The following is a 12,431-nucleotide window of genomic DNA, read 5'->3' on the forward strand; positions in this document are numbered from 1 at the left end:
TATGCATACATATTTGTTATAGATCATTACAGTAGATGTTGTCAGAAGGATGAAACATATATAGTTAACTTATATTTTTATAAATAAATATAAAGTTTTACAGTTTTTTAAAATCATTTTTACATATGCGCGCGAAATAGCATGTGGAATAACTTATTAAAAAAACTGTTTTTGCGCCGTTTGTATAAAATAAAATAAAAAAATTATTTAATGTCATCTTTTATAATTTTTTAGTATTGCTAATATGCCATATTGTTTCAATAAATGTAGACATTCAACCTGACTTTGAACTCAACATTTTTACACATTTGATTTTGCAATACATTCTAGAAATACGTACGATATTCAAAGATTTCTCACTTGCTATATTAATTTACCCGTCTTTTTCAAAAATTACTATACGTCCAGGATGTCCCTGAATACTATTTTAGGATGTCCTGAGGACTTTCGTAGGATGTCCTGAAGACTCTCTTAGGACGTCCTAAGGACTGTCTTGGAATGTCCTGAGGATTGTTTTAGAATGTCCTGAGGATTGTCTTAGGATGTTCTGAGGACTTTCAGAATATCATATTCTTAGAACATTCTGGGCTATCTAAAATGTCTGGTATTTATACAGTCATTATATTTAGTTTATTTTCAGACATTTTGTAGCTAATGAAACTCTTTATACAATATTTTAAGAATAACGTTTTCAGCTAGAATACATATATCCTCAGGACATCCCAAGGATGTCCTCAAGACATGAGTAAAATTTCAATTTATATTAATACTATTACAGAATTTAACATTCTAAACTTACTTTAAAAGTCAAATTTATACATAAAATATTTACAATAATACAACTATTATATCCTGACAAGATTCCAGGACATCCCGGGACATATTCAGGATGATCCTGAGGACGTCCTGTGCTATCTGGGGTATTTTCAAATCATTTAGAAACATGTGAGGAGCAAAATGTTTAGAGCAAACTCTATAATTATTGTGTAATTTTTGCGGTGAAATATCCTTCTCTATGCCACATCCTTGTAGCCATAATTTTGATCTAAAATGTGTATTATTGTAATTTTAGAAATAAATAAATAAATATACGTATGTATACACAAAATTATGAAACAATTGATACCTTTGTGGGTCAGATGGAAATCGAAAAAAGCTTAAATGACGACTTGCTCTTGAATTTTCATTGCAATTACTCATTGCACAAGTAAAACCACCAACTATGCGTTCCATTTTACATAAAATATGTTAAAACTTTTTCAAATTGAATATCACAAATCTTTTTTATTATAGATTTCATAAATAACCGGACCTAACCTCTAATCCTAATTACATCACAGTATCACAAGCTTTGCACTGTACTGCGCCATATTGTGGGTAGTAATGACACGCATGCGCTGTAGCATTTCTCCGACACGATTTTTATAAAGGGTGTTTACGATAATGGCTATCTGAGTAATTTTCTCTAGGACCGAAATATATGATAAGCACAACCATCTACTATCATCATGATTCGTGACAACTCAATGCTGTCCGGTATAGCCAAATCATCACGAGCAAGTTGCGAGTTCCGTGAGTTTGTAGCAGGTAACTTAAAAAGTACGACATAAATAATTTGATTATTACAATTAAAAATAATCTGTTTTTAATGTATGATAAGATTATTAACTTTAAAATAGTAATTATATGTAACACAATCATGTATTTTTAAAGTATTGTCTAAAGTAATATTAAAGAGATTATTTTATTTACAAATATTTTATTTATTAATTTGTCTTTCAAGTTTCTATATTATAACGTATATCTAATGCATATCTAACGTATATCTGTTTACAGTATATCTTAATTTACTATGCACTTGTATTACAAATTAAAAAAATTTATTGTAAACATTATTATTAGTTTCACATTAGTGAAATATTCATGCATAATATTTATACATAAAGATATATGATTTTTTAAATCAATGATAACACCATGCAACTTATCATTAACAGTTGTTACAAGAAAGAAAAATATTTATACTTAAATTTTTATTTTACTTGTAATCTAAAAAATATTATTAATAATGATTTATTTAGTAATTTTACATAATTTATCTCATTTGTTTCAAAGTGTTAACACCATCCGTTTAATAAAAGATGACTTTTCTAATATATATGTTAGTTAATAAATAATAACATTTATTGAGAATCAATGTTTAATTAAAATATTATATTAGGTTTTGAAATAATACCGTTATGATAGAAACTTGATAGACAAAATAAATATTTGTAAATAAAATAATCTCTGATATTACTTTAGACAATACTTTAAAAATACATGATTGTGTTACATATAATTACTATTTTAAAGTTAATAATCTTATCATACATTAAAAACAGATTATTTTTAATTGTAATAATCAAATTATTTATGTCGTACTTTTTAGGTTACCTGCTACAAACTCACGGAACTCGCAACTCGCAACTTGCTCGTGATGATTTGGCTATAACGGTCCATACCGGACAGCATTGAGTTGTCACGAATCATGATGATAGTAGATGGTTGTGCTTATCATATATTTCGGTCCTAGAGAAAATTACTCGGATACCCATTATCGTAAACACCCAAAGTGACGCTACTGGTTATACTGTGCCTAGGATCTGGGGCCCTATATTCTTGAAATAGTTGCGCATACGTAAATAGCAAGTTGCGAATGATCGCAATAGAAAATCCCTAGAACGGTATTCTTGACTGTCGCAAGCAATAACGTATACGCAATTTTTTGTGTACGATGCAACGAATGGTTTAGACCATTCGTTTCATGAGAAAACGTATATGTTTCGATGGTGAAAAGCAATAGTAAAAGCCTCCGCGTACCATTACATATTAGGTAAGCATAATATTTTATAAATTAAAAATAGAAGTATTGAAAATTCACTACACATTGCATTTTTTTGCAAGTGAGTCCTATCAATTGAATATTAATAAAAATATTCATATTGGTGTTAGTCAGCCAACAGTCTCCCGCTGCATCCACAAAATGATTGATGTTGTAACGAGAGAAAAAATAATGAAACAGTGGATTAAGTTTCCCAGTACGTTAGCAGAATTGAACACGTTATCCTGGAAGCACTCGCAATACATTTATATGGAATAACTCAAATGCAAAAAACGTGCTATGGTTTATCTCTACAAGCGCTATCCACACAAAAATTTCCATTTAGTAGGTAAGATGTTAAGAGAAATAAATGACGAGTAATGTAATGCATGGTTTAATGTTGAAACTTGCAGAAAATAATATATATTTTCTGCAAATATGTATATATGGAGGAGTAAAAGCCTTAGTGGTGTAAGTCAATTGTTTAAAATATTAAATTGTGTGCATAGATGCAATTTATATATTGTATAGATTGCATCTGTGCACACGAGTCAATATTTTAAAAAATTTAACCTAAACCACTAAGGCTTTTACTTCTCCATATATTAAGGAAATTTTCAGAAAATTATTAATATAAAATCCTAATTTCCCCCACGAAAACAAATAATATCATAAATTTTTACGTTAAAATGTTTTGGATTGCAGGTGATTCAAGGTATTCTCTCAGGCCTTGGATGATGACTCCTATAATAGGTGCTATTAAAGGTAGTCCAGAAGCTGAATATAATGACCAAACAAATGAGATGTCGTGCATTAATAGAACAATGCAATGGAGTTCTGAAAATGCGGTTTAGATGTCTATTGAAGTATAGAGTACTCCATTACTCTCCACCAATAGCATCTAAAATTATATATACATGTGCTGTTTTACATAATATGTACATTGCTCAAAATGTGTCACTGAATCTAAATGACGATAATGAAGATGTAGATTTTGGGATGTATAATAACAAAAATCGTATTGAAAACGAAAGAAACGTCCGTATAATTGATCCAAATATGGCAGCTGGTAGAAATAAACAGCAACTAATGATTGCAAATTACTTCTCGTAAATTATAAGTATCGTTTATCATTTAGTATAGTTTTTATCAATAGTGGATTTATATTAATTAGAAATATATCATATTTTAAGTCAAAAATTTTTTATTTATTCTTACAATGTATATAAATACAAATAAAACATATAATATGAAAGAATTATATAAAAAACTTAAATATTATAACGTATTCTTCATGGCATGTAACATTCCCACTTTTAAACATTTATTAAAATGTAAAATAAAATTAATTCTTATAATAATCCTCTTTCTTTAAAATTTACTAAAATTCTTATGTATTTATTTATTAAAAAAAGAAACGATTTAGTAAAATTTTATTTTGTAATTTTAGACGTCTTATTAAAAAAATTAAAGTAGTAAACTATAATACTTGCTTTTTCATATATTAATATTGCGTATAAAATATTTTTAACTAATCAATCTTACTCAGTCTTATTAATTTCATCTAACAATTAAACCTTGACAAGTTTAAAATCACAATTGTTGCAATATATTACATAAACAATCTTTTTTTTTTACTTACAAAGATGTAACAAACATGTTAGATGTAACAAACAAGACTTAAATATAATAAACTCAATATTTTTTATAATTAATTTAAATAAGCGCATCTTAGCTTTATTAATTTTGTCGATGTTTGTAGGAATGTACGTCTATTTTCCGACGTTGCCAAACGTAAATCAGTGCAATGGAAAGCGTATACGTTTTCCTCTGCGAATACTACACTTTTATGTTCAAGAATACCATGTCAGAAACGTATGCGCAATTTCACCGTTCGCAACGTGCGTATACGTAAAGTGGCGTACAGTTTCAAGAATAGAGGCCCTGGGGCTCGATTCTTGAATTCATTCGCAAGAGAAACGTATGCGCAAATACTCACTCTAACAGAACAGTTGCAAGTTTATTGGTTAAAAACAATAGGACAGCCAATAAATTTCCAACTTTTCTGTAAGATCAGAATTTGCGAATACGTTTCTCTTGCGAATGAATTCAAGAATCGAGCCCCTGTTCGCGTCACATGCCCCAACATGCTCCTATTCACCCCAACGCACTTCAATACGTTGATTCCGATGACGCCAACCTATTAGAATGCGTTGGAGTGAGTAGGAGCATGTCGGAGCTAAAGACCTATAATCAAGAGGTCTGGGGCTCGATTCTTGAATTCATTTGCAAGAGAAACGTATTCGCAAATTCTGTTCTTGCAGAAAAGTTGGAACCTTATTGGCTATCGTATGACCTTTAACCAATAAACTTGCACTTTTCTGTTGGAGTGGGTATTTGTGCATACGTTTCTCTTGCGAATAATGCTAAGACTCCATGTATGCGGTGAGCTCTGGCAAACGCATGCGGTCACATGCGGTGACCTATCAGAATTCAAGCGCTTGCTGTGACTTGCCGGAACCCGACCTGCGCCTAATTGCTGATTGGTCACCGCATGCGTTTGCCGGAGCTCACTGCAGACATGGAATTTTAGCATAAATTCAAGAATTGAGCCCCTGTTCGCGTCACATGCCCTAACATGCTCCTATTCACCCCAACGCACTCCAATACGTTGATTCCGATGACGCCAACCTATTAGAATGCGTTGGAGTGAGTAGGAGCATGTCGGAGCATGGCGACGCAAACAAACCAAAAGATTCGCCAATGGCGAACACAATTTTGATTGGTCACTTGAGTCACATGGTTTATCCGCCATTGCGTACCCACGCTAGGCGAGGAAGAGGGGAGAGTGCTCTGTGTTGAGCAGTATAGATTAAAGAAATATGTGTCAGAAATTATAAGGTAATTCAATCTCTGCACTCTCGAGGGTTACTATATTTTGACGATACACTCAGGAAGAACAAGAAAAATTAAATTTGCATCTGTTATATGGCTGCGTACAACTTGGAGCAGGCTCGCATTGTTTACTATCTGTACTACTCCAGACCCAGCCCCAGACCCCAGCCCCCGGCCCAGCCCCCATCCAGTCTCCGTATGGGTACAAGATGGTGGATAGCAGTCATGGTGGTGGCCATTGGCGCATCTTTGATTATAGGTCTTTAATTCTCATATATTCTGTCTCTTTTTGTGTTGGACATCCCCACCACTTCATTTTCTAGAAGGAAAGAAGCGCACATACGAGCGGTACGACAGGTACGACCCAGTGAACACATTTTATAGCGGCAATGTAACATGGAAGTTACATGTTATTTAACATTGTTATTCTTATGATATGTAGGTGCTATATGACATGGAAATAACCTGTTACGTAATATTTGTTATACGCAAGTGATACCCAGTGAGAAATAGTACATCGAATCGACATCGATTCGACGTCGAAATCATCATTTCGATGTCGATTCGACGTCAAATTGATGTCGAATTCATTATCGTTTCTCACTGGGTATAGCCCAGACAACACGCTTGTCAAAATGAAAACTTTAAGAGAACTTTTTTAAGAAAACATTTAGATATCTTGGAAATGATGTCAAAATGATAACATTTACCAGAAACGTCTACTAAGAGAGGTCTTTAAGATATCTCATTGAAGAGTCTTACTTAAGTTTCTTGAAAATGTTATCCTTATGACATCAGTTAAATGATATCAGCTTGGTATCTCATAAAAGATATCACAATGCTGTCCGATTTTTGAGCCGTCCATGCGCGTCGTAGTTGACTTAGAAATCAGACAACACTAAGAGGTCTTTGAGATATCTAATTGAAGAGTCTCATTTAAGTTTCTTGAAAATGTTATCTTTATAGCATCAGCTAAATGATATCAGCTTGATGTCTCATAAAAGATATCACAATGCTGTCCGATTTTTGAGCCGTCCATGCGCGTTGTAGTTGACTCATAAATTAGATAACATTATAATATCTTAAATGAGAAATCCATTTGATATTATTTAAAAATTATTATAAAGATAATGTTTTCAAAAATAACGGTTTGCCTACAATTACTGTGCACAAAAAATGCACAAAATCTAAATTTATCATGTACTAAACAAAAACAGAATAATAAAAACCATCTAATTAACCATTTGAACACTTCAAACTATTAATGCTAAAAATAGATCGCAATTTCCATCAAATTATTAAGGCTATGGAAAAAGATAAATTTAACAATATGAAATTAATAAGTAAATAAATTAATGCTATTTATTTCTACCCAGATAGCACAGGACGTCCTCAGGATCATCCTGAATATGTCCTGGGATCTTGTCAGGATATACCCACACAGCACACTTTATCCTGAGGATATCCCAAATTATCCCAGACAGACGAAGGCGATCCCACGGATATCTCAATGAGTAGCTCCTGGGATATCCTACAAAAATATCTTAAAATATCGTAAAATATCTTAAGATATCATATGATATCTTATTAATATATTTCGATATCCCAAAAAATATCTTAAAATATTAAAAGATATTGTAAGATATTCATTAATATCTTACGATATCCTATTACATCCAAATAATATCCCATCATATCTTTTTTATCTCTACAATTAATGGAGCATAAATCAAGTGTAAAGGGAAAGTTAATTATAATGTAACAAAAGAGTGACAGAAGTGTAAATTAAATTTTTAAGAAACGTAGATTAAAACGTCAGAACATAAAGAAAATACACTTATGGAAACAATGTGGCATATTAATAATATGCCACATATACTAAAAAATTATAAAAAATGACATTAAAAAAATTTTTTTATTTTATACAAACAGAGCAAAAACAGATTTTTTAATAAGTTAGTCTACATACTATTTTGCGCGCATATATAAAAATAGTAAAAAAAGTAAAAAAAATGGTAAAACTTCATATTTATTTATAAAAATATAAGTTAACTATACATGTTTTATCCTTCTGACAACATCTATTGTAATGATCTATAACAAATATGAATCCATAAACAAGAAGTGTTTATGGATCACCACGAAGCGTTAGAATGTGTACGGTCTTCGAAGTCAAGCGACATCGGCGAGGGTTGACACTTGGATGGGTGACCGTTTTTTCAGGTATAGAGATATTAAACTATTAAACATGCTTTAACAGGTACGACGGCTTGGCTAAAACATGTTATATTATAGTCTTCTTTCTCTTACAAAATTGCCGTAAAAATAATTAGAATTTTTTATTTTTTATTCAAGTTTTTTTCAATTCTTAGAAACTCTCAAAAATACTTAGAAATATTCAAAAATTTTTTAAATTAATCAAAATTTTTTATTTTTAAAGTTTTTCCGAGAAATGTTTCAATTATAAAAAATCGAAACATTTATCAGAAATCCTGAAAAAAATTTTTTTAATTCTGACAAATTTTTTCACTAGAGTATATTACGATATATTAGGAAATCCCTTGGACATCCTCTGGATATCGTTTGAGATATCTACAGGATGTCAAATCGGTGGACATTTGTGCATCCCTTGGATATCCCTCGGATATCGCAGACGATCCACGGATATCCAACGATATTGCGATATCCCAAAATGACATCCCAGGGACATCCCTAGGATAAAGTGTGCTGTGTGGGTAATAGTTGTATTATTGTAAATATTTTATATAAATATTTTATGTATAAATTTGACTTCTAAAGTAAGTTTAGAATGTTAGATTCTGTAATAGTATTAATATAAATTAAAATTTTACTCATGTCTTGAGGACATCCTTAGGATGTCCTGAGGATATATGTATGCTAGCTGAAAACGTTATTCTTAAAATATTGTATAAAGAGTTTCATTAGCTACAAAATGTCTGAAGATAAACTTAAATATAATGACTGTATAAATATCAGACATTTTAGATAGTACAGAATGTTCTAAGAATATGATATCCTGAAAGTCCTCAGGATATCCTAAGACAGTCCTTAGGACATTCTAAAACAATCCTCAGGACATCCTAAGATAGTCCTTAGGACGTTCTGAAAGAGTCCTCAGGACATCCTACGAAAGTCCTCAGGACATCCTAAAATAGTATTCAGGGACATCCTGGACGTATAGTAATTTTTGAAGAAGACGTGTAAATTAATATAGTAAGTGAGAAATCTTTGAATATCGTACGTATTTCTAGAATGTATTGCAAAATCAAATGTGTAAAAATGTTGACTTCAAAGTCAGATTGAATGTCTACACTTATTGAAATAATATGGCATATTAACAATACTAAAAAATTATAAAAAATGACATTAAATAATTATTTTATTTTATATGAACGGCGCAAAAATAGTTTTTTTAATAAGTTATTCCACATGCTATTTCGTGCGTATATGTAAAAATGATTTTAAAAAACTGTAAAACTTTATATTTATTTATAAAAATATAAGTTAACTATATATGTTTCATCCTTCTGACAACATCTATTGTAATGATCTATAACAAATATGTACGCATAAACAAGAAGTACTCATGGATCATCACGAAGCGTTAGGATGCGTATGGTCTTCGAAGTCAAGCAACGTCGGCGATGGTTGATACTTGGATAGGTGACTATTTTCTCGGGTAGAGAGATTAAACATGCTTTAACAGGTACAACTGTCGCTGAAACATGTATACTATGTTATAGTCTTCTTCCTCTTAGAAAATTATCGTAGAAATAATTTGAATTTTTAATTTTTTGTTAAAGTTTTTTTTCAATTCTCAAAAACTGTTAAAAATATTTAGAAATATTTAAAAATTTTCTAAATTGATCGGAATTTTTTATTTTTTAAATTTTTCTGAGAAACGTTTCAATTCTTATAAAAAATCGATACATTTATCATAAATCCTAAAAAAAATCTAAAAAATCTGACGAAAAGTGGTTATTGTTTGCTATTTCTGAGAATGTCCTGAGGAAATCCTATGGTATCCTTAGGACGTCCGGTAGACTGTCCTCAGGATGTCCTGAGGACTAAAAAGTGGCGCTCGTTTGCTATTCCTCAGGATGTCCTGAGGACGTTCCGGGATAAAAACAGGACGTCCTCAGGATATCCACGAAGTCTGTCCTGGACGTCCTGAGGACGCCCTAAGGACGTCCGTGTGCTATCTGGGTAATGTTTTGCAAAATTTAATTGCTTTTATAAAAAATAATATAATTGCGTCAGTTTATAACATATTGGTATTATATGTATAAGACAATAACAAGTACCCATATCGATAAGTCAAATTGGCGTAGTAGATAGAGTACAAAGTTCGTCATCCTAAGGTTCCGGGTTCAAACCTACCAGCGGCAAGTAAGAATAAAATAATTTAATTTAAATTTAATTAATCAATAAAAATTTGTCCTAAAATTAGTATGTTACTGTTGATAAAAATAATTTTAAAAAAATGAATTTTTATTTTATTTTTTTATCTTTAATTGCAGTTTAAAAATATTTGATTTAAGAAACCTTTTAGATATCCGATTTAAAAAATTTTTTAGATATCCGATTTAAGAAATTTTTTAGATATCCGATTTAAGAAATCTTTTAGATATCAGTTTTATGATATCTTTCTGTTCTCAAAAAATGGCGCATTTGGTAGAATGGCAGAATGGTTAACATTCTGATATCATTATGTTATCTTTTAGAAGTCTCTTTATGTTATCATTTTCAGAAACAAGATATCTTTTAGAGATCTTTTTGACAACGTATTGTTCACTGGGAGCTGTTATACATCGTTTTGGCGTTACAGTTATTCAACAAAAATTGTATAATCGTAACATAACACGTTCGTAATTCAATGTTATTACGGAACGATGCGTCGTAGTTGACTTAGAAATCAGACAATATAACATCCTGAATGACAGATCTATTTGATAATAAAAAAAATTATTATAAAGATAATGTTTTCAAAAATAACGGTTTGTCTACAATTATTGCGCACAAAAAATGCACAAAATCTAAATTCATCATGTGCTGAACAAAAACAATAATAAATGTATACTATTCAATTTTTCTCAGAATTATGATCTATATAGTTAACCATCTAATTAATCATTTGAACGCTTCAAGATTAGTGCTAAATAGATCGCAATTTCCATCAAATTATTAAGGTTATAAAAAAAGATAAATTTAACAATGAAATTAATAAGTAAATAAATTAATGCTATTTATTTTTAATATGTTTTGCAAAATTGAATTGCTTTTATAAAAAAATAATATAGTTGCGTCAGTTTATAACATATAGGTATATGTAGACAATAACAAGTACCCATATCGATGAGTCAAATTGGCGTAGCAGGTAGAGTACAAGGTTCGTCATCCTAAGGTCCCGGGTTCAAACCTAGCAGCGGCAAGTAAGAATAAAATAAAAAATAACATAATTTAAATTTAATTAATTAATAAAAATTTATCCTAAATTTAGTATGTGCTGTTGATAATTAAAAAAAAAATAAAATTTTTATTTTATTTTATTTTTTTTTGTAACTGTTGTGTGACGGTTAGATAACATGTAATTATAACATGTTATATTGCTGAGTCGGAAATTGTAACTTACATGTAAGTTACGTGTAATTTCAGAGTAACGTAACCTGTTATATTCGGTTACATTGCTGTTGCACTGCTACTATATTACTGTGTTCACTGGGGAGCCTACTTACTTCGTGTCTACTTGAGCCTCGGGCTATTATAATTAGTACAAAAAATTTTTACATACAAAAGTAATACTGTGCATTCATTGATTGGCATGCATCTTTTAGATTCTAAATTATGTTCCACTTAATGAATACACAGTGTTATCTTTGTAAGCAATTTTTTTTCGTATGAGTTTGAGAATCGGGCCTCAGATTGTTTAGTTACGAATCTGTTCCCACACGAAAAAAGACAATATATCCACCTCTCTGTCGATTCTCCCCGCGCGCGTCGCGATGCACCAAAGCCCCTCCATTAATACAAACTCTATGGCTTCAGCCGAGTTGCCCTTTTCGAGCCGATTCCCGAACGCGCCGCCTCCTATGCCCCCACTACCGCGCGCGGCCTTGACGGCCGAGCCGCCGATTTCGCCCGTACGCTTTGTCTCAGAAGCAGCTCCGTATAAGAAATAGTGCCCTGCACCACAAAATTCATTAAAATTACTCTAAATAAATAATTTTTGTTTTTATAAACAAAAAAGTACTAACTTTTTTATTACTAATTTATTTTATATGTAGCATAACAATATATAAAAACATAATGTACAAATTAGAATTTTGACAATAGTTTTCCTCATCATCCGTGAGGTATTATTATTAATGCTTTTTTTTAAGTGGTTTTCTCAATAGGCCTAATCCACTAAAAGATGAAATATAATATATATAGCTTGGCAGAAAAACAAAATTTTATATATTGTAAGATATATAAAAACGACAGGAAAATTAGAAGAAATTGGAACAACCAATTTGTATAAAAATTTTAATTTGATTTTTTAAGTCGTTTGCACAATTCTACTAGAGATATCACATTGCAAATCGCAAAGTTCTGATTGAAATTCTGAACTTTGTTCTTTGATTTGCACAATGAGAGAATGAGAGGCAATTTC

At 30.9% G+C, this 12,431-nt stretch overlaps 1 protein-coding gene across 1 annotated transcript; it reads right to left on the minus strand.

Moving 5' to 3' along the window:
• Nucleotides 1–813: 813 nt before the first annotated feature.
• LOC118646177 (THAP domain-containing protein 11-like) lies at nucleotides 814–1,498 on the minus strand. The gene is made up of 2 exons (XM_036288534.1): nucleotides 1,127–1,498; nucleotides 814–1,045 (listed from the first exon to the last, which is right to left on the minus strand). Exons 1-2 carry the CDS (start codon nucleotides 1,231–1,233, stop codon nucleotides 829–831), a joined length of 324 nt encoding a protein of 107 aa, XP_036144427.1. The 5' UTR covers nucleotides 1,234–1,498; the 3' UTR covers nucleotides 814–828.
• Nucleotides 1,499–12,431: the final 10,933 nt, after the last annotated feature.

Source organism: Monomorium pharaonis, chromosome 6, assembly GCF_013373865.1.
Source record: "Monomorium pharaonis isolate MP-MQ-018 chromosome 6, ASM1337386v2, whole genome shotgun sequence".
Classification (NCBI taxonomy): Eukaryota; Metazoa; Arthropoda; class Insecta; order Hymenoptera; family Formicidae; genus Monomorium; species Monomorium pharaonis.